Source organism: Erpetoichthys calabaricus, chromosome 9 (genome assembly GCF_900747795.2).
Source record: "Erpetoichthys calabaricus chromosome 9, fErpCal1.3, whole genome shotgun sequence".
NCBI lineage: Eukaryota > Metazoa > Chordata > Cladistia > Polypteriformes > Polypteridae > Erpetoichthys > Erpetoichthys calabaricus.
Genome location: NC_041402.2, coordinates 32,753,500 through 32,777,287, shown reverse-complemented (window position 1 = coordinate 32,777,287; position 23,788 = coordinate 32,753,500). Strand labels below are relative to the sequence as shown.

The 23,788-nt window shown below is 38.2% G+C and overlaps 1 protein-coding gene across 2 annotated transcripts; it reads left to right on the top strand.

The window, feature by feature from the left end:
* Positions 1–672: 672 nt before the first annotated feature.
* On the top strand, positions 673–22,210 carry siah1 (siah E3 ubiquitin protein ligase 1). Of its 2 annotated transcripts, none has more exons than XM_028809256.2 (2): positions 673–826; positions 21,027–22,210. In XM_028809256.2, the coding sequence occupies exon 2, from the start codon at positions 21,029–21,031 to the stop codon at positions 21,875–21,877; it is 849 nt and encodes a 282-aa protein (XP_028665089.1). In that variant the 5' UTR covers positions 673–826; positions 21,027–21,028; the 3' UTR covers positions 21,878–22,210. The 2 variants fall into 2 exon arrangements, with proteins under 2 accessions (XP_028665089.1, XP_028665090.1); XM_028809257.2 differs by lacking the exon at positions 673–826 and adding an exon at positions 895–1,045.
* The last annotated feature ends 1,578 nt before the right edge of the window (positions 22,211–23,788 follow it).

Here is a 23,788-nt window from a genome sequence, read left to right as displayed (position 1 = left end):
TAATTCTGATTAGTCAGACCACCAAACCATGCAATGAACCTGAAAGTGATGACAGTCTGGATCACACTGGGACAGAAGGAGAAGATGAGGTTCTTGTTCACTTTAAATAGTCAGAGTTGACAGAGGAGAAATAAGTGCTGTGTACATTTAAAGTGTAAGTTTTTTGTTATTAATTTTCCAATTAAGACTATTATCTAGGATAGTACCTAAGTATTCGTTTTTTGCTACAATTTTTGCATATTAACCCAGAACATTGATAGGTAACCATGCAAATTTCTCCCTCTTAAAGTCAAATATTATTTGTTTGACCAAACTTTTTTGACACAGGTGAGTGATTTATATAGACGTCTCTAAACTAGCCCCATTCAGGTGACCCTCAACTGCATATCACGGTTATAAAATGGATAGATGGAATACATGTTTGAATTTATATTACCAAGGGTCCATAGCAGGTCACATACAATAGTTTCGTAGTACAAAAATTGGCGGAGGACCTTCCAAACAACACAGGGAGCACGCTAAAATAATAACACTCCCCTCACGCTTTTGTGTCTCTTATGAGAACATTGGCAAAAAATGAACATCGTGCTTCTTTATGTCTTGTGAGAGAAATACGCCGAGGCGGAGTCGGCGCCGGAGGGGAGGCGCCATCGGGAACAAAGGGGCGGGGCACATCCTGTGAGCAGCTGCCCTTAATCGTTTGTCTGAAAGGTTCCCTGTGCGCGCGAGCGGGAGTGAGCCGGCGCGCGACCAGGTGGATGAGGAGAAGAGCTGCCAAACAAATCCAACAATAGGCCGTCGACGGTGGGGACGCGTGTCCACGGAGGTGAGTCCCGCAGTGAAGAGCGGTTTTAGAGGCGCGGTACGGCGTCGTGTTTTCATATGGGGCCTTTTCAACGGAGGGCGAAGCGCAACGCCGAAAGGCCTGCACACTGGATGGCCACATCTCTGTCCTGATGGGCTGTGGCCTTTGGCTGGCGAAGCTTCGGCAATTCGGAAGGTTGTGTGTAGTTTTCTTCGTTCTGGATAACATGGCGCATAGCTGGTAGGGCTCTGTGTATTGTTCCGTTTGTACAACGGTTTCGTAAAGGTTTGTTTTCAGACGCAACCACCTCGTTTTGGTTCCTGTGTGTTTCTGACAATTCAGCCATCTCCCCCTCTTCTCCTTTACGTGGTCATGTAAAGCTCATCCACTTCGTCCTTGCTGGCAGACCTCTCCTCCCCCATCTAAATTGTGTTAGGAGCTTAATCACATTTTTGCAGAAAACTCGCATTGCACTTGCCTTGCCGGTGTCATGTCAAGATCGTTGCCTTTTTTTGAATTACATAGTGTATTTATTTGACGATCACCACTGCAATAGGGAGTATTCAAGCCAAGCAGACATTTCCAGACAAGTTTTATTGCGAACTGCAACTAGTGAAAGTCTGGATAGGCCGCCGGCGACGGGCATCCCGAGTTTGGTTTGAAATGCACAAGTGTCCCCTCACTTACACACTTCTGAGAGGACTTTGTGTTCAGGATTTCGAAGCCACCACGATATTGCACATGTCAGCAAAAAAATAAATCCTAAGTGATGAGCGTGTCTTTACTGGCCTTCACGACCGTCTCGATAGGGGAGCACTCAGTACAAGGCGCAAACGGTGATCTTTTTAATGTGTAGTCACCTTTTAAATTGATATACATCTTTTCTTGGCATTACAGGGGACCAAGTTGTGTATTTTGTCTTTTTTGTTAGGTTTTATTATAATTATGAGACGCAAGTTGTTTTATGGGCCTTGAATATGATGGTATACGAAGTTGTATTTTCAGGGTTTACTGCAAAGTTTTTGTTTTTTTTTCTTTTTCATAAAAACTACTTATGAATGCCTTAAAATGATTTTAGGGTTTTTTATGGGCCTTTTTTGGACCATATTTTGTGTAGGAAATTACACTCTTATGGTAAAGAGTAAACAAATGTGTCTTTAGCAGAAATGATCAGAATGACTTGAAGTTGTTAATACCACATCATCTGATCCTGGGGGTTCACCCCCTAATGGAAACGAGGGGTTTAAACTGGCACCTTTTCACAAAACTTTGAAACAATGGACATAGGTAATATAGGCATGTGTAGTGGGTTTTTGTATGCTATTTCAAGGTTGCTGACCACAAATATTTTTTGACATTCAGTTCTTGACCAGTGTTCCCAGCCCTCTAAGACCCACTCCCAAAAGGTTGAAGATGACATGTTATGCACCTTTAATCCATCCAAAGACACTCAAGAGGAGAGATTAGCAGACACTGTTCAGCTTCTGCATCTCTTCAATGAAATTGGAAGTACATTAATTTAATTGGTAGATCAAAAGTATAAGTTAATTAAGTAGACTATAACGTAAGAATATTGCTGTACTCTGTACATGTGACAGCAATGACCCTGCACACCTACTTAAACTAATTTAAGTGTTGCAGATTGAACTGTTGTTATGGGAGAGCTCTGTTCATATTTAAACGAATATTTCTCCCAACTATATTTTTATTTACTACTTACCATAGCATATGAAGTTTGTTATGGGTGTGAAATTTTTTTTAATCTTATGTTGTAGTGAAGAGAGTATGTGAAACATTCTGACTGAATGGGACCCAACAATAATCAATGCTAAACAATGTGGAAAAACATCCATGGGAGGGAAAAAGAAGAGAGAATCTTGCGTAACTTGTGTCTCGTACCTCACATGTCCTTTATCCATTCTTATGCTGAAAATGTATAAAATGCATGTATTTTTTTGCTAAAATATTAGTAATATGTACTTTCAAAAACTGTGTACAAGTTAAACAGGAAAGGTGCTTTCCCATAAATGTTTCACATTTGCCACTGTCCAGCATTGGTTACTGTTGTGTCCTGTTCAATCAGAATGTTTGTCATGTACTTTCTCCACTAAAATCTCTTTTCATGAGATCAATAAATCTTCCTCAGTAGTCACTACAAGCTACATTGAGGTAAATAGCATATGAAAATTACCATTTTTTGGGTGGAGTACTCTATTTAATATAATTGGTATACAAAGCAAATTATAACACAAGTGGTTTGCAAATCAGAATGCATCTGTGGAGTTTAGCATGTGGTATATCTGGTATAAGGTGAACTCCACAAATTAGCCCTAGTAGTGAACTGTTTGCTTTATCCATATGAGTGTATTTGTATGCACACGACTCTTCTGCTTTAGACTAGAATCATTTCTTTGCCAATTCAATCAGCAAGCATGTTCTGATAGGACAGGGGGTCTCAAGCTCACTTGACATCTCCAAGTCTGGAGCTGAAAACCCTTGTGATGGCGATATCCACTGGTAGCACCTCTTCTCATGTTTACATCACATATCTTTATGCAAACAAGTTGCTACCTGTAACACTGTTTTGGTTTGCAAATTAACATTTGACCATGGTGCCTACTGGAAAAAGATGCACATGAGCTGCAAGCTGTAAAAGTCAACAATGTTTTATATACTAATGTCAATAGATGGCCTTTTTGGTGTTTTTCACTTGTTCTGACTTGTTAAGCACAATTCAAGTGTAGTTATTGTATGAAAGATGATATATCTAACTGACGTTGTTGGGATTTTGTTTTTCTGTGAAATCCAGTGTTGCCTTTTTTCTGTAGTACAGTACCTTTTTATCTTTAAAGTTGTTTCCCTGTAAAATGTCTGATTCAGGAGCATCACAGTAAAGTGAAATGGATTGCCATTAAAGTCCTTTTTGTAGCCATATGGAGAGATGGTGTTTGCAGTCATGTGGTGGTGGTTTTTTCGTCTTCCATCCATGTTCTGTGTCTGTTATAGCCAAGTCAGCTCTGGAGCCTTAGGAGATGTGCTTGTAGAGAGTTAAGGATTAATTAATATTGCATGACAGCAGGTGACAAGTAAGGCTGTTGTCTTGGCCAGTATAAATATCATGCTGATGCTTGTTTTTATAGGTAGCTTTTTCAGTTTAAGAGCTTTTAGATTTAGAATTTGAGTGATCATTGCATTGTTTTACCAAATGAAGGCACTGGTCTTTGGGTATCAGTGCCGTCGTTAAAGTAATTTCAAAGGTAATAAGAGCACAAGTTAAAGTCATGGCCTGACCTTTTATAATGGACCGAGTGAAGAGCCATTTGGATTGATGTAATTCTTCTCAATGTAAGGATGCAGGTTACCTAAAGACAGTTCAGACTAAATCTCTAACCTTGTAAATTAAGTGTTCATTTTCATCTTGCCCATTCATATATTGTAATACTGTTGTTGATCAGTATTTCAGATGGTTTTTACATCAGTTGCAGCTGGTTTTCTGGAATTTAATTTGTGACCTATTCATTTGGTTTTAGGATCACTTTCTCTTCTTTAGTGTTTAATTTTAAATGTATTTGAGAAAGTTATGATTATTCATTTTGCAATTGGAGAGTGAGTCAGTATGCATCTGTGTATATCATGCAATGATTTCCAAAGAATTCAATAGCAGTTTACATCTTTTGGAAAAATGTTACTTTTTCTTTAGAAAGTCATTTGCACATTCATGTAAAGAGAATGAAATGTGGCTGCTGAGGTAAGTTTTTTGTTGAGTTGTGCATTTACTCTTAAGTTTGCTTGACCATGTGCCTTCATTAATTCAAGACATTTGTTGTTTAGCAGACTGCTTATTCAGTAGCACTATCTGTATGTCCAAACAAATATAAGCATTCCATTCTCAAACCCAATTCAGGGTTGTGGAAGGACAGAGCATGCCCTAATGGCCTTGGATGCAAGGCAGAAATCAGCCCTGAACAGGGCATTAGCCCATCACAGGCTCCTACCACATAGTGTTGGGAGGTATACCGGTTCATACCGAAAAGTTTTTTATTTTTGTTATGATATGGATTTTTCCGCAATACTGGTTTAAATAGCTTAAACAATGTTCGGAAAGTGGTGCAGTGGAAAACTGTTTAAGGGGGGACATTTTTCACTGCTACACCGCTAAACACGCATGCAATGGAGTACATGCGTTAGTGGAGGTATTGAGCGATGAAAATAGACGGAGAACATTCAGAAACTGAAGCTGTAGCAGATGATAAAGTTGAACGTGATGACATGGAAGAACGTTTGCCGAAAAAAGGAGCCGTGTCTGTTGTCTGGAGATACTTTGGTTTTAAAAGGTTGGATGTAGACCAAACAACTATTTACTGCTAAAGTTGTCGCCGGAGGTGGCAACACAAGCAATTTGCTGCACTCCCCCTAGCCGCAAACATGCTTTGGTGTACCATTAATGTATGGAACTAAGATTGGCTCCCTCCATGTCCTCAGGTAAAACTGAAAAAGCTAGAGGACACTCGAGTCAGACACGTTTGCCAAAGGTACTGCCTACAACAAAAAAAAAAAGCAAGTGGTGGATCGAGATAACCAACACAATTACAATCCATATATAGCTAATGTCAGTGGACAGAGATTGGTAACATTAACAAAGTGTAGTTGGTTTACAAAAAATATTTACTATTTATTCCTTTTCTAAGACCTGTTCAGTGCAATACAACTTTTGACGAGCACCTCTGGATATTTTACTAAGTCTAAATGCCTGTTTGGATGGTTGAAAATATGTTGTCAAAATTATAGTTTAAGTTGTTTGCTAAATTTGTTCAATAAAAAGGTTCTATATTTTGACTGCAGCTGTCATGCAATGTGATTCCTTCTCTTCATTAGTGCCACCCCCTTGAAAACTATCGCTTTACGGGGTCATGCAAACCTGTATTAATGTGTGTGCACATTAAATTTTTTTTTGTGCAATTGTAACGACAGTGGAATAGGTTATTCTTAGCCAGTCTATTGCAGAAATTGCAGTAGAAAACGTGGTTAACATCCACTCATGCACGGGAAATAAATACCGTTGAATACCGTGAAACCAGTATCATTTTGAAAAATACCGTGATATAGAATTTTGGTCATACCGCCCAGCACTACTACCACACCAATCAAGTTTTTAGAGTCTTTGGTGAATGTCAAAAGAGTGTGTGCAAAATCAACACAGACAATGACTAGGTCTGGGAATTAAGCACATGATACTGCATCCATTAAGGAGTTGTTGTAACCAATGCACTACCATGGCACCCTATCCAAATAAAAATCTTTACCACCCCATAAAAGTCAAAGTAGTGTAGTGGTTAGCTCTTTTGTCTCACAGCTCCACTTATTTGTTTGGCTAACCCCCCTCCACTTCCTATTCTGATTACTGTCTGTGTGAGCTATGTATGTTCTCTTTGGTTTTTCTTATTACACTGAGGTATTGCATCCAGGCTTGCTTTTTGCTATAGGTCGTCTTATCTGTAAAGGCTGTAACTCGCCGTGACCCTGTATCAATATATACAATATATTTTTATGCTCCAGTTTTAAAGTCTAAATCATATTAGCTGTTTTTAGAATAAACTTTTTATTTTATTTACAGATGATCCATAATGCATTTGTGGCATCCTTGCAGTTAATATAGTTTAAAACAAGACTGCAAATGCAAGTGTGTGCCAGTGCACATTAGCATTCTCTTTTTGGTTCAGATTTTTATAATTTCATTTTGGATAAAGAGCCATTTTAATTTACTTCTCTGAAACTATTACAGTATGTTTAATTTAGGCATTTGTTGTAGTAAAAAATGAATTGGATCCTAAGTGTTTTTACACTGATACTTTACATGTTATGGCGTTCATTTGAATGTAACATTGATCAAAACAATGTAAATGTTTATAATTTTTTCAATTGTTTTTGGTCTAAATGTGTCCAGATCAAAGCTGCTTTTTGAGTTCAGGGTTGCAGAGAGCATAACCTTATTAAGAAATCCTTTGGTGCATGGCAGAAGTTAGACATCCAGTACATTATCATTAAGTTGCCTAAAAACAATAATATACAGATTTCCAATATTTAAAGTCGCCACGTGATGAATATATTTGGAATTTCAGCTGCTTACCTTACCTTACATTACATTATCTTGTGCTAATAGATCTACAATTTTAGAAGCCATTTTTTGAATTAAGGTGCTGTTATTGACTTTTCGTTTTGCATGCTTTAAGGCTGTTTTTCCATTGAGACTCCATTGTCCTTTGGATGCTTTAAAACAGTGGAAAGTTGTATCAATTTTTCTGTTCCTGTTTGTATTGTTTGTGGTGCAGCTTTATGCTGGATGTTGCTAGACTGTAAATATTTATAAATCGTTGATGTGTGTATTCTTGAATATTGAAAAATCCTTTACATTAGATTTTTTTTTTTTTTGGATAGTTTGCTAAGCATTTTTTGTCATCTTGTTAATTTTTAATGCAAATGTTAAAATGTCTCTCATACTTTTCCTCCAGTTGTTTGGAATCTTATAAGTCTTTACCATTCCTGTCTTGCTCTATATTGAATGTAATTGGTGGTGAGTAGGAGATAGTATGTTGGATTTACTTGTTACAGTGCAATGCAGGAGGATATGTTTTAACTCTGGTGCTCAAGAATTTTGCAGTGTTTATGCATTTTACCCTTAGAGGCATGAGAAAAAGGACAATTTGATGTGGGTTGTAATAGACATGTATTGATGTATCATCCTCTCTTCATGGTACACGTGTCTGTTAAAATAACAATGCTTAATGCTTTTCTACCCTTGAAGTCTCGTCTGGAGGTCACCCCTCTGAATAAGCACTCGGACTGCTTCTTTGTCACTAAGTTTGCAGAAATTTTTTCACCTGTTATTTGATGATGTGCATTTTTTTCCCAAGAGTTTGGTTAATGTATCTATTCTATAGCCAGTAAATGTACGGAATTTATGATGTTGGTGGTAGTCAAGTGCACATGGTCATCATAACGAAGTTGCAGCATATAGCATAAAGCTGTGCAACATACAGATAATAATAAAGATACACCCAATGTGGACATCCTCCATAACGACTTTATATTTTAAGATTGATGCAGATTTTGTGTGTTTATAACCATATTGCTACTGTACATTTTGACATGCAAGCATGTGTGCCATTTCCACAATCTCCATCACTTGGCAGACTTTAGATATTTTGGTATTTATCGTCACCAGTTTTTATTCAAGATATTATCACAGTAATTTTCTGCTGAAATTTGGTTTAATTCAATAAGAGTTAGACATACATACATACATACATACGTGTGTGTGTGTGTATATATATAATATACACACACACACAAGCATGAGCATAGATGGGCGGAGTGGTGGCTCTGAGGCTAAGGAGTTGCGCTGGTATCCCGAAGGTTGCCGGTTCGAATCCCCGTCACTGCCAAAAAGACCACTGCTCTGCTGGGCCCTTGAGCAAGGCCCTTAACCTGTAATTGCTCCAGGGTCGCTGTACAATGGCTGACTCTGACCCCAAGGGGTATGTGAAAACTACCAAATTCCTAATACAAGAAATTGTATAAGGCGAAATAAAGAACAAAAAAAAAAATAGAAGCATGTTGTGATGTAATTACTTATTCATTTTTATTGTTCTTTTGCATTAGAAGTGTGTGTCTTGTCCAATATTACAGCCTTCTTTCCACAGCTGCTGCTACAGCTAGTTTCCCCCTTAAATTTGGCACAAGATGGGATGTCAGACTCTGTCAGTACAGGTGCTGGTCATAAAATTAGAATATCATGACAAAGTTATTTCAGTAATTCCATTCAAAAAGTGAAACTTGTATATTAGATTCATTCATTACACACAGACTGATGTATTTCAAATGTTTATTTCTTTTAATGTTGATGATTATAACTGACAACTAATGAAAGTCCCAAATTTAGTATCTCGGAAAATTAGAATATTGTGAAAAGGTTCAATATTGAAGACACATGGTGCCACACTCTAATCAGCTAATTAACTCAAAACACCTGCAAAAGCCTTTAAATGGTCTCTCAGTCTAGTTCTGTAGGCTACACAATCATGGGGAAGACTGCTGACTTGACAGTTGTCCAAAAGACAACCATTGACACCTTGCACAAGGAGGGCAAGACACAAAAGGTCATTGCTAAAGAGGCTGACTGTTCACAGAGCTCTGTGTCCAAGCACATTAATAGAGAGGCGAAGGGAAGGACAAGATGTGGTAGAGAAAAGTGTACAAGCAATAGGGATAACCGCACCCTGGAGAGGATTGTGAAACAAAACCCATTCAAAAATGTGGGGGAGAATCACAAAGAGTGGACTGCAGCTGGAGTCAGTGCTTCAAGAACCACCACGCACAGACGTATGCAAGACATGGGTTTCAGCTGTCACATTCCTTGTGTCAAGCCACTCTTGAACAAGAGACAGCGTCAGAAGCGTCTCACCTGGGCTAAAGACAAAAAGGACTGGACTGCTGCTGAGTGGTCCAAAGTTATGTTCTCTGATGAAAGTAAATTTTGCATTTCCTTTGGAAATCCAGGTCCCAGAGTCTGGAGGAAGAGAGGAGAGGCACAGAATCCACATTGCGTGAGGTCCAGTGTAAAGTGTCCACAGTCAGTGATGGTTTGGGGTGCCATGTCATCTGCTGGTGTTGGTCCATTGTGTTTTCTGAGGTCCAAGGTGAACGCAGCCGCCTAGCAGGAAGTTTTAGAGCACTTCATGCTTCCTGCTGCTGACGAACTTTATGGAGATGCAGATTTCATTTTCCAACACGGACCTGGCACCTGCACACAGTGCCAAAGCTACCAGTACCTGGTTTAAGGACCATGGTATCCCTGTTCTTGATTGGCCAGCAAACTCGCCTGACCTTAACCCCATAGAAAATCTATGGGGTATTGTGAAGAGGAAGATGCAATACGCCAGAACCAACAATTCAGAAGAGCTGAAGGCCACTATCAGAGCAACATGGGCTCTCCTAACACCTGAGCAGTGCCACAGACTGATTGACTCCATGCCACGCTGCATTGCTGCAGTAATCCAGGCCAAAGGAGCCCCAACTAAATATTGAGTGCTGTAAATGCTCATACTCTTCATGTTCATACCTTTCAGTTGGCCAACATTTCTAAAAATCCTTTTTTTGCATTGGTCTTAATTGGTATTCTAATTTTCCGAGATACTGAATTTGGGACTCTCATTAGTTGTCAGTTATAATCATCAACATTAAAAGAAATAAACATTTGAAATACATCAGTCTGTGTGTAATGAATGAATCTAATATACAAGTTTCACTTTTTGAATGGAATTACTGAAATAAATCAACTTTGTCATGATATTCTAATTTTATGACCAGCACCTGTAAATGAAAGCAAGGAGAAGAGGCTGGAGTGTCAAAACCCACTATTTAAAAACTAGTTTGATAGTAATATATCAGACATTTTTTAATGCAACAAATGTTCTTTCCGATGTTTTAAAGTAGTTTTGTAAAGTTTTGAGTGGATACAGTTATCAGCCACTATTTCAAATGTTTTATTTCTACAATTTTAACTTTGCATAAATTGTTCAATTTTGCATGCAGGAATTCGTTTATATTTACCCAAAAAGTCAGACGTGCAGAAATATCCAAAGAAAGTAAAATATACTGAAGAAAAATAAGTAATTGTTTATTTTGACCCATACTGCACTGTGTTCCTGTCGGATTATAATTTTTCTGCAGCTTTAAGCCAGTTGAGCTGTCTGCATAAGGCTATAAGTATGATTGGTATCAATGTAAGAAATTGGAGATACTTGCTTGAAATATTCTTAGCAGGTGGCACAGTAGCACACACTGATTAGCATCGCCACTTTACAGACCCAGCATACTCCGCTCAAATCCAGTACTTGATTGTCGGTGTGGAGTTTGCATGATCACCACTTGTCTGTTTTTGTTTTTCTGTGTACTCCAGTTTTCCTCTGCCATTCTCAAAGTCTTGCAGGTTTGGTTAAACGGTCCCTGAATGTGTGTGAGTGGACTCTGCAATGGGCTGGTTTCCTGTCCAGGCCTTTTTCCTGTATGTTGCCAGGATAGGTTTTTAACTCCCTTGTTTCTCTGAATCCGTGTAAGCTGTTTTGAGAATGGCTGACTAGTTTTTTTTATATAAACTAGTTTGACAGTGAACATATTTGCTCTGAGATTACCATGAACTGCAGCCAATACCAAAGAACATTTGTAAAGGACCATAAAAGAATGCAAACGTAAATTGTGGTATATCACCGTGAAAGGCATCCTACAAAGTCCTCAATTTTTTTTCAGAAATGTTCTTTTCAGAGTTGGAGAGGTGTCAGACTTTGACATACTATTTTTCTTGAAAGTTATCCTTGAGCATTGTTTATCTTGTGTGTGTCACTGATTTTATTTTTCAGATTCAGATTTAAAGGCAGTCAGTCCACCACATATACTTGTAATCATCATTCCTTTAAAATGTATGTGTCATGATGCAGCCACATATTTGTCTAAATAAAAAACCAAAAGGATGAAACCTTGCAAATTGATTTGCTAAACAATAAGTCCACTTCCTGTGTCTTTTTTTTTTTTTTTTTGTATTGATTTGAGCACAAGACTGTACTTTGGCCTGTTTTTAGCCTTCAATTTAACAAAGTTTAGTTAAGTTTCTTTTAAGGTGCAGCTTTGGGGGGAAAAAAATGACATCCTGTGCTGGCCGTGTTGTCTTCTCCTGTGGAGCGCTTGCGCAGCTCTAAGCAGATTGTCAAATTCCACAGCTGCACACTCTGTGTATGCAACACATACACCCTGTGCATGTGAACTTAACAAAACAAACAATGAAGAAAATACTTCAAAGTAACAAATAAGGCACAATTACTAAATGTGATTTTTAAAAAAGTTATATTCTTGCCACAAGCAAGATAATTTGCTTACCAAATATTTGTACATTAAAAAAAATCTAAATTTTGCGGATTAATATATGTGTGGAAAACGCACAATTCTGCATTGAATTTCAAGCCCTGCTCTAAAACAGTGAATTCTGTGTCACATAAGTGAAGAAATCACAGTTGCGCTGCCCTACAAATGTAGCCTTAGACTGGTATGAGTTCTTTGGACTACTGTATATAGTTGCCAAATGGTCTAAACTGTGGCATGTGTCGCATAGTTGTTGCAATTTAACTAGTGAATTTCTTTGAAAAGTTTGTTCCATTTCATCCTGTGAATGCTTGATTGGACTGTTAGACTGAGTTCTGGTGACTGACAAGGCCTCTTAGTTAAGCTAAATTTACTGCTGTGTTCATTGGATACTTCCAGGGCTTTCCTGGCCTTGTGATATGGAGGAGTATTCTACTAAATAAGACATATTTTAGATGACTGTAGTACAACCATGAAAATTTGAAATAAGGTGAATATATTGTTAAAATACTTAACTGCATGCCCTGCCCATAGCAAAATATTAAATGTGTGCCTTGAAAACCTGTCCCAAACCATTGCAGTGCCTCTGACTGTCTGAATTGATGACACCTACTAGGATGAATGGATGTTTTCTCGTATCTGGATCCTAGGAGGAGGATCTGGAATTCATCAGACCATGCAGTGTTTTACTTTGTGTTGTTGTACTGTGTCTGCGTTCTCTGGCACATTCTAACTATGTTTCTTACTAGCAGCTTTGAATCTCATTTGGGTTGTTGACTGCCACACCTCAGTATATAACAAAACCAAGGTGTACATTCAGCATCACTGTTATACTTGGCTGTTAGTTATGTGACTAAACTTGTTTTGGGTGGACCCATATGTGATCCTTCCTCAATATAGGATTTGAAAATCCTTGCAGGTTTTCTTTTTCACATATACTCGTAGGTGGGTTGGGCACACTACCATGTCCAAATTAAATCTTTTAGCATTACCTGCATTAACCCCCTAACACACCCACACCCCACACTCATTTGTATGGTGTGTACCTGCACGCTTTAAGTAACATTTTAAACAGAAGGTAAAAAGTTTTAATGTAGGGATTTTTTTTTTTTTTTTTTTTACTACAATGATCTGTACTAATACCCTTCATGCTGTGTGCTGGAAGTTTTATTTACTTTGTAGATTCTGTGTTCTCACCTTGGAGCCTTTTTCTTTTTTAAAAAAAAAAAAAAAGGATTAACATTTAACCAAAAAAGAAAAAAACGTAAACTGGATAACTATTAACACTGTTGACATCCTGTATTTTTGAAAGAACATCAACATTTCTAATTCTTTGCACCTAGCATTATTATGGCAATAGTTTGTTTTTCTGAGCTAATATGTTTGGAAAGAACACTAAAGAAGTAATTCTACACTTGGTACTTGTATAATGTTCTTGGAGTAAAGATGATTGGTGATGCTTATGTTTTTCCTTCTTTCTCAGAACATTGAAGATTCCATTCCTTTTAAGGCATTAATGTTTAATATACTTTAGGTTATAGACTGTTTATAGTTTAATGGTATAAACTGAATATGAAGAGTAATGTTCAAATTGTGCTTGTGATGTCAAAAAGAATATGCAGTATTCTTTCCCAAACCAGAATGTGTAGCTTTGTTTAGCTGTGGTCCTTGTCAATCTAGGTATCCACCCTGTTTTTACAAAAAAGTCTGAACATGCTGTGGTGGTTTTGAATTAGGTTGTTATTGCCAAAATCTAAACTTTTTACCTTTTGCAGACAGGTAATGAATGTACCTACAAACTAAACTGAAACTTAGCAAATTTTGTAAGAGAGAACCTGAAATACCATAAAGCCACGCTGTTAATTCTGCATACAGTATTCTTTTGTTGTCCTTTTACTGTTCCTTAGGATATAGGTGTAGTGTAAAGGCTCCTGGTATGAAAATGTTTCTTTAAATATAGCCAGTGTAAATCAATCCAGACTATAGTAAGCTGCATTCAAATTACTTTCAGTTTGAAAAGATTAAAATAGATTTCTTTGTCAGTTCTGACTGAAATTGCACATATCACTTTGTATACAGCATCTTGTATCTTAGGAATTTAACACTTGCCCAGTTAAGCATTTGCTGGCTTCCTTTTTGCAATTGTGTACATGTGTATATCATGCATGCTGTCAGACTGGTATACTTGTATCATTTTTGCTTCTGCGCATGTTTGTAGACTTGTGTGTAAGTGCTGACTTAGAAATGTAAACATTCACCAGGCAGAGTGATTTGCTGTTAAGTTTGTAGGCTGTAGAACAACTAACAACTTGCTTACCCCTGATGTGAAGTATTCTATTACGTGAAATGCATATCTTTGGTTTTGCCCAGCCAACTTTTGATATTTTTATTTAGTCATTCAAAAGCGCTGTTATAGCTGACAAAAGTCATTAAATAATTTGCTTTACCACCATTTTCCCCATATGGTCTGTCTGCCATAGATCCTCAGACGCAGCCTGAAACGCCATATTCAGTTAAACATGCGATGTGCCCCTGCCATTCCAAACTCCTTTGTCTGGTTTCAAACAAGGAGAGGGGGCTTTGCTGAGGGCTGGAGGTGGGACTGTAACCCGACTCTTCTGCAGAGAGTGCCACTCCATTTTGTGGCTTGTACTTTTTCCCCAGTAATACTGACACCAGTGTGCTTTCTGCTTGCTTGTTTGCTCTATTCATTCATAAGTTGAATCTGTGAGTAAATTAGTTTTGAGAACACATTGGAGTGTAGTTGTAAACAACTGTACTTGATTGAGCTGTTGGTAATTACTCTTATATGAAAATAGAAAAATGCTGTGCTTTCAAGAAACACTTAACAAACATTTATGGTTTTATTTAATGTGCAAAGTATCAGCTTTTTAAAATTTATTCCCCACATAGGTAAAGTACAGCAAAAGCAGTGTTCTGTTTGTTTATATAAAATGGCCAACTGTCTTGAAATACTTTAAATCTGTGGGATGGGTTTATTTAAGGACCAGTAGAGGATATCTTGAATTGTTAAGTGTTTATAGTAGTGTTGCCTTTCCTCATCTTCATTCTTGGTAGAGAGAAAAATGTGTTTGCTTAGTGTACGTGTTTGTGTGTGTGTCTGTGTGCGAGCTTGTTAATGGGCAATTGCCCCTTCAGAGTTGTGTCTTGCCTAGTTTCTGATGCTGAGATTGAAGAAAGTTCATCTTGTATGGCACCTTGAAGGTCATGGCCTACTGGAGGTCATTTTGTAGGGCTGTGATAGTGCTCATCCTGTTCCTTCTTGCCCAAAGGAGCAGATACCGATCCTGCTGATGGGTTAAAGACCTTCTCCGGCCCTGTCCAGCTCTCCTGGAATCTCCTCCATGCCCTTGAGACTGTGCTGGGAGACACCGCAAACCTTCTGGCAATGGCATGTATTGATGTGCCACCTTGGAGAAGTTGGACTACCTTGTGCAACCTCTGTAGGGTCCAGGTATTGCCTCATGCTACCAGTAGTGACACTGACCTTAGCCAAATGCAAAACTAGTGAAAAAACAGATGAGGGAAAAATGTCAGTGGCCTCCACCTGTTAAACCATTCCTGTTTTGGGGGTCATCTCATTGTTGCCCCTCTAATGTACCTGTTCTTAATTTCATTAACACAAAAGCAGCTGAAACTGATAAACAACCCCTTCTGGGATATTGATCTGGTCAGTTAATTAGCAGAAGTTTCATTGACTTGATGCTATACTTGGATTAAAAAGTGTTCCTTTAATTTTTTTTGAGCAGTATATTTCTGCTAACATCTGGTAATCTGGACATCATATTATAATCAGAATATGAAATTTGCTAATATTTGATTCATTAACATTATCCTTAAAACCAACAATGATAGAGTTCTTGGACTTTTTACTTGGTTATGTTTCTTGCTCTGAAAAAAAAAAGATAGGCAAATACCTGGAAAGAATTACTGTATCACGTGGTGCACACTCAGTAAAAACATTTTGCAGATGGCCATACAGTAAAATAACCAGGGGTTATTCTGTCAAGATTGTTTGTCTCAAATATAAATTAAGGTTAGTGGTATAGTTGTGCTAAATTGAGGTGAGGCTAGTGCATAATCAAGATATTCAGTAGACTTCTAGTTTTATACAAAAATTTTTGGAAAAACTATGAAACAGTTTGTGCCTAACATGGCTGTTTTTTATGTGAGGCAAGAGAAGAATCACTATTTTACACATTTGCAAAAGTCAAAATCCATCTGTTAAAGTGATAATTGTTAATGTTTTCCATATGCCTTATGTTAGCATCATAGGCTGGCCACTGTAACTAGTTTGTCTGTATGCACAGTTACAAAAAAGAGAACAGTATAGCATTCAAGGGTAGACAGTGAGAGGAATACAGATTTTGTCAAGACTCGGCTGTCATCTGAACATTTCAGATCCCCCTGGCTTAAGTGGCCTGATATTAATCACATCGGTGTCATCTGTTCTGTTATCACATTTCTTGTACTTTAAAAATTGTTTTTACCTTGTATCTAGTTGGTAGTGGTTTAGTGAATTTGAATGTACCAGCTATGACAGCTGTCTGAAGTTTATATCCTGACCTGTTGTGTTTTTTTTTTTTTTTTTTAATTACTTTGTGGTAAGAAACTTGAACAGTGTGTAGATCTAGCACATATGGAAGGTATAAAAAGTACTAATTTAAACCAAATTAACTCTTTTAGGGCGGATGTCGACTTTTGTCGACAGGAGGGTTTGAGGGCGAATGTCGACAAAAGTCGACATCCAGGAATAGAGGGCGACAATCAGCTGTTAATGGCGACAAAACTCACTGTCACGTCGCAGGCATTCCCTCTGTGCTTGGAGGAATGCTAGACTCCTTGACTCAGCAACTAATCCTTGCGTGTGCGTGAGTTGCGAAATGTAAACAATGACAAGGTGGCATCGACATGTCACAAGAGAGCGAAGTGAGTGCAGAAAAGAAAACACTCGGCAGACAATGTTTTGCGCATTATCGCGGAGTCGGACTCTGATTTTTCAGAATCGGATTTTATTGACAGTGATCAGGAGATCGAACAAGAGAGTGAGAAGCCGGCATGAGCTGATCGGACACCAGCCGATGCCGCGCCAGCTGATCCGCTGCCAGATGAGTGCATTCGCGCAGCCGATGCATCTACGGCAAGGTTCACGTGGAAGGAATACACAGATATTGATCCGTAGGTGCCGAACTAGCAACCGGACTTCACAAGATGGCATGGCTTGCTGTTGGACATGACAGATCACCCGCTCCTGGACTACTTCAGGCTGCTCTCTCCTGATGCTGCTTTTCAGCTACTGTCAGACGAGACAAACAGGAAGGCAGAGAAATTTTTTGAATCGCGGGCTGCGCTTGCATTGCATTCTCGTTTTTCAAAGTGGAAACCCACAACAAAAGACGAGATGAAGCATGCTGTGGCATTACAAATAGAGACGGGACAGAACTGGTGATATAACTTCAGGGAGCATTGGTCCAAACATGCTTTGTCCTCTGGTGGCTTTGGACAGGTTATGCAGCGTGATGATGGGTACGTGCTCCTGCAAAGTTTTATTCACTTCTGTAATAAACAGAAGCAAATACCATGGGGTGAGCCAGGCCATAACGTCGTGCATAAAGTTCAGCCCCTGCTTGACATTGTGGAAAATTTTATCAGCCTGGCTGTGATTTGTCTGTGCATGAATCTATGATAAAATAAAAGGGACACCTTTTTTTCTGCAAATATATGCCAGACAAGCCCACAAAGTATGGCATAAAGGATTTTGTACTGGCAGAAGCAAACACTGGTTTCTGCCTTAAAGTAATTACTTATACAGGAAAGTATTTCTTTCAAAGAGAGAACTGTCCCTTGACAAGTCAGGTTGTGCTGGAGCTGCTTCAGGGCTATGAACATTTGGGTCATGTTGTGTACATTTGGACAATTTTTATACATGCCCAGTATTGTTCATGGAGCTACAGAGCAGAGGAATTGGAGCTTGTGGCACAGTGAGGGTGAACAGGATACACATGGCTTCACAGTTGAAGCCAGACAGGCTGAAGATGAAAAGAGGTGACAATACGTTTTTTATGCGGGTGGATAACTTGGTGGCAGTGGCATGGCACGATGGCAAATGGGTGACTTGTCTCTCTACAGTACACACTAACAATATATGTGAGAGAGTGCAGCAACAGACAATTGAAAAGTAGGCACCAAAGCAACACGTATTGTAAGCAATGCAATGTGGCAATGACTGAAATTGGCTGCTTTGAGCGAGATCAGACTTTGCAGGACTTTGCTGTGTAAAATGTATGTGATATGTATGTGAAATCATAGAGTGTGCAGGCTCATACAACATGCAAGACAGTAACATTTGTCAAAAGGAAATATTTTTTGTTGATTTCAATTGCTTTGTGTTCTTTTTTTTAAAAAAAGTTAGTTTTTGGAAAAATATTCAGCCCTGGGAGAAAAGAAACAAAAAAAAAAATTAGCCCTAAAAGAGTTAATCATCCTAACTCTGTAATCTTCAATCATTTATAAACAGTACCATTGAACATTTCTTGCAGTGTTTGTTGTGGTTTTAATTTTCAACATTTGAGTTCAGCTTCTAGTCTTCATCAACACCTCTATTCTGAAATATAATAACTTGGCACAGTAAATGTTTAGTTTTGGTCAGTTATTATCCCTATGTTAATATCTTTAAAGACTATGTTGGCATTACCTTCCCATTTACCTGATTATCATTTCCTTCAGATTGAAGATTTCATAAATATTACCTGTAAATGTCAATTTATTAATCCAAGTCGGTATGCCTCAGATGGCAAATGTTTTTTTATCACAATAGTACTTTGAGCGAGAAATTTTGTATTATCTTCCAGTTTAAACAGACATTAAAAGATCAGATTTAACATTTATGTTTTAAAGCAAAAGAAAACTTGTCTCCTCTTTTATCTTGCTTAAGAGGATCTGGACCAAAAATGCCAACCTGTGACAACTCTTGATTAATGGAAATAGATTATTTAACAAGTTCTAACAGATACTTGACAAATACGTTTGCATCAAAATTAACCATGTAATTTTTCCTTATTATAATATTTGCACTTTGCTTCATAGTAAATTGCTAAAAGCTGTACTCATGTATTTTCTGTTAATTAGTTTTTGCCGTATTCTTTCCTGCACAGTTATTCATTTTGATTTATTTTGTTGCTTTGTCATTAGTGTTTGCATGCTATATACTGGGGGCTTTCAAGTTCTCAAGTGAAGTCCTGAGAAGCTGCAGGTTTTTTTAGTTTTAAATTGATCACATTGTATAATTTGGTGATCTTTTCTTCTGCTCGTATTTTGCATTTAGAAAAGTGTAGTAGTGTGAGCTTCACATTTATAAGAAATTAAGCCTTTTTTTGCCAAAGCTCTAATTGTTAAGCAATGTTATTTTCTTTTTAATTTGTTTTTTTTTCTGGCAAATGGCTGTGAATACTAATAGGCAGCAGTGACTTTTGTGTTCTTATTAGCAGATAATGACTTAAAGAACCAATCATTGAACAGCAAGCTATAAAGTGAGAATGCATCCCTGTCTAACACAAACTTCTGGTAGTCGTTTAGCATAACCATTTTGTAACTTCTGGAGTAACACAACAAAAAAATAGAAATTAGGAAATGGCATCTTATCTTAATAATGGAAGAGTCTAATTAAGATGGATTATTAGGATGAAAACCTGTAGCCACAGTGAGGCCCTGAGACTAAAGTTCAAAACCCTGCTGTAAACAAATGAAAGTATCTGAAAGGTCTGCCTGCATTGCCAATAAATTCATTAATAATTGTTTAATAATTTTACTTTGAATATTGCCTGTATAGCAAGCTTTTGGTGTCCAAAACAGAAGCAAATTTGATAGTGATTTTGTGTCCCATGGCATGGTATATTGATACTTAAGTACTAAACACATTGGATGCATATTTATCTGTACCTCAAAAAAATACACAGAATTTTGGGAGTTCAGTTCTTTTTATTGATCTGGCATTTTCTCCCTAAACCCTGAACTGTATACTGGAATTAATTCCCTAGGTTCTTTCATGCAGTGTTGATGGTATTATTGCGTCTACATAGTTTAATTTCTGGTTTCATTTCAAGTTAAAATAGCTATAAGGAGGTATAAAATATTCCCCGGGCATTTTTTTTTTTTTTTTTTTTTTTAGGTCAGTCAACACATTGAATTAAGTGGGCTTGGGGAGGCAGACAGGGAGGAAGCTATGCTTTTGTTCACTCGATGTTTCATAACTCTGGCAGAGAAGACATGATGTGTGGTATTAGTGCACACCCCATATTAATGAAATTGAAATTCTAGGTGGTGGTCTGTGGATGTATGAGCTACATAAGTAAATTACAAATCTGTCCGGTGAAAATTATTTTAGAAAGTATAATTATCCATTAGTCTATATCCTCTTACATTGCACCTTATTGGTTTTCCAGTCTGGGTTCATGCATACTTTCATATTCTCACTTGGAGAATGAGAACATAATAGAATTATTATGAATCTTTCATGGTACAAGTAATATTTAGCCATATGTTTTAAAAATAACTAATGTATGCAGTAGTAAGAAGCAACTGAAAAACTGGTCTAGAAGAAAATTAAGAATTAACAGACATGTTCATGGTGCTACTGATTGACTGGTCTAGTAAGTATGGAATAGCTTGTGAAAATGTGACATTTTTACTGTTTTCATTATGTCAGCTTTTCAGTTTCCAACCAGTTTCTATACCTGAATTGCCAGAGGCAGAAATTATACAGCAGAAACCAACTGTGGGTACAATATCAATCACTGGGCAAAGAAATTGTCACCTGAGCTGCAATTTACAGTGGACAGTCTGCCTATGAGCATGTCTTTCAACCCGAAAGAAACCCTAACAGGAAACCTACTAAAAGACAGGGAAAACGTACAAATTGAACACACACAGCACCCCATCCACAAATCAACCCAGAGACCAGTCGCTATGAATTGGCAATGCTACTTGCTGTGCCACTATGCTCACCGTCCCTGAGATAAGTATGACAGAATCCATTAGCTACATTTGTTTGAGAAGTGTTTTGGTGGTCATGGCTTTAGCCAAGTATCTGTTCAGTTCTTCAGTATCATAACCTTTATTTCATTTTAAGAAGCACTGCGCTCGTCATCACTTTGTGTTATCATTTTTGAATTGCCGAGGTACTTTTCACTCCCTCATTGTAAAGCTGAATGAATACTTTTTGGTCTGAATTTTCATTCTTGTCTTACTTTTTTTTTTTCTTTTTTTTTTTTCCATTCCTTCTCTTTTACAGAAATGAATCGCCAGACTGCCACAGCCCTCCCTTCGGGCACGTCAAAGTGTGCACCATCTCAGAAAGTGCCTGCCCTCACTGGCACCACTGCTTGCAACAATGACTTGGCCAGCTTATTTGAATGCCCCGTTTGTTTTGACTATGTGCTTCCACCAATTCTCCAGTGTCAGAGCGGCCACCTGGTTTGCAGCAACTGCCGCCCAAAACTCACATGCTGCCCAACGTGTCGTGGTCCACTTGGCTCCATTCGGAACTTGGCAATGGAGAAGGTTGCAAATTCTGTACTGTTTCCTTGCAAATATGCCTCATCTGGTTGTGAGATCACGTTGCCACACACTGAAAAAGCGGACCATGAGGAGCTCTGTGAGTTCAGGCCCTACTCCTGCCCTTGTCCTGGCGCTTCATGCAAATGGCAGGGCTCCCTGGACGCTGTCATGCCACATTTGATGCATCAACACAAGTCCATCACTACGCTTCAAGGTGAAGACATAGTCTTCCTCGCCACAGACATTAATCTTCCAGGAGCAGTTGACTGGGTTATGATGCAGTCGTGCTTTGGATTCCATTTTATGCTGGTTTTGGAGAAACAAGAGAAGTATGATGGTCACCAGCAGTTCTTTGCTATTGTACAGCTCATAGGAACACGTAAGCAGGCTGAAAACTTTGCCTATCGGTTAGAGCTGAATGGTCACCGTCGGCGCCTCACTTGGGAGGCAACTCCAAGGTCAATCCATGAGGGCATTTCCACCGCAATCATGAACAGTGACTGCCTAGTCTTCGATACAAGCATTGCACAACTTTTTGCGGAGAATGGCAATTTGGGGATCAATGTGACCATCTCCATGTGCTGAAGGAGGTGCCCTTGTGGTCTGGCTTAACTCCAAGGTTTGACCTGCATGTGGAAACTCGGATGTATAGAAACCACTGAAAACCTTTAGCTGCAACACAATACTTGTACTAATATCTAGAGACATTTAGGGAAAAAAATGACCGCGTGTTTGTAGGATTGTGTGACTGTCTGTCCTTTTTGATGAGTGAATGTCAGCAGTTCTGTTCCCCTACATTCAGATGTTCATTTGTCACCACGTGCTGCTGTTTTTGTTCGTTTTTTTTGTATTTTTCTGTCTGTTACTATTTTTATTTTTATGTTTATTTTCCATTAAATAAATTTGACTGAATCTTTATTTTCTTCCTCTGTAGTTTTGCTTATTTGTGTGCAAATATGTTTAATAACTGGGAGAGAAAAGCTTCTGAGAACTTGGAGTTGTAGAAAGTATTTGGTTGTGACAGGGTATACAATTTGAAACCTAAAATTATTACAAGAAATGTGGCACTGGTCACACTTTTTACTTTGCATTGGGCCTGATAAGGGCTGTGTGACAGGGGAAAAAAGTTAAAATTTGTCAGATTGGAGTAATTTATGAAACACAAGTTCAGTTTTAGTAGCAAAGTGACTTTTAAGCAAGTCTTCTGCTTAAAGGAATACTACGCAAACCCCCCAAAAAAGCATGTTTTTGTATGCTACTTAGTCCATATAGTTTACAGAGATGGACAAGAAAACAATGTAATCTCTTGCTTTCTTGGAAAAAAGGACTTCAGAATGGTTGTCATTAAATGAGACTCTATGGTTGCCAACACTGGACAACAGCAAACAATGTGGAAAATGTCAATGGACAAAAAGCAGAACATTCTTATCTATCATGTTGCATAATCCATATCCATTTGAATGCTCAAAGCATGCAGAAATCAGTTCATGAAAACTCATTGTACAAGATAAAATATTAAAGAATTGAAGACTTAATTCTTGACCAATGAATGAGGGAAAGGGGTAGGGGCAGGTCTTCGCTTCAAAAAGTGGCTCTCATATTTTTGAGTTTACTGTGATTTGCTTTGTCTAATCCAGAAGTAACTTTTAAAATTGTTTTGGCAAAAGAGCATGCATTTTATGTTTTGAACTTAGACTGCTTAAGAAACATGGATTGTATAACACATGAGTAGCGTGAGATTTTTCACACCGTTGGATATTGTCCAGCAATGGCCACCATAGAGTCCTGTACTTTGAGAAATGTTATGTCTTTTTGCCATGAAAACACGCAACATCAAAATAAAAAAGAAGAAAAAATCATTTTTGGGGTCGGTGTATTATTCTTTTAAGCTGATGTCACATTTATGCAACTTCTAGTCATTGGGTTTGTTAGAGTTGCCAACTACAGTTTTTGATGATGTTGCCACACCACATGAGTTTACACCACAGAATATCACTGCGTGTGTCAAATTTAGCAACCACACGCCAACCTTCCAGTTTTGTGACAGCCAATAGCATCCTGCCTGATGGAGCCAGTGCTATATGGAGGGTTGACAGGTATGGGGAATTCAGCCACAATCTCTGCCATTTTTTCCCCAATTCTATTGTGGGATGTTAATTTATTTTTTTTTAAAGAGACATCAGACAGACAAGGTGCTTTTCCATTTGTGAAGTCCAAACTTCCCGCATTCCTTAATTTTCATCATTGCATTGCATCTGTTACTCTTCCAGATGAGCATTCATTGGTTGCCCCCTCTCATGCACACAAAGTCCGCCCCACGACTAAAGACAGAATGAAACCTGAGTGAATTGAAGGCCATTTGGACTGTGTCACCTAGGTATGTCACACTAGATGACTGAAAATCATTGGAGAAGTTGCATAATGTGACATGGCCTCAAGTGACTGTTAAAAATTCTTGGTAGTTAAAAAAAAAAAAAAAAAAAAATTTGCTGCCCC

Bases quoted from the DNA above. Each gene is read 5' to 3' on its own strand.
- siah1 (XM_028809256.2), top strand. From the start codon at position 21,029: ATGAATCGCCAGACTGCCACAGCCCTCCCTTCGGGCACGTCAAAGTGT.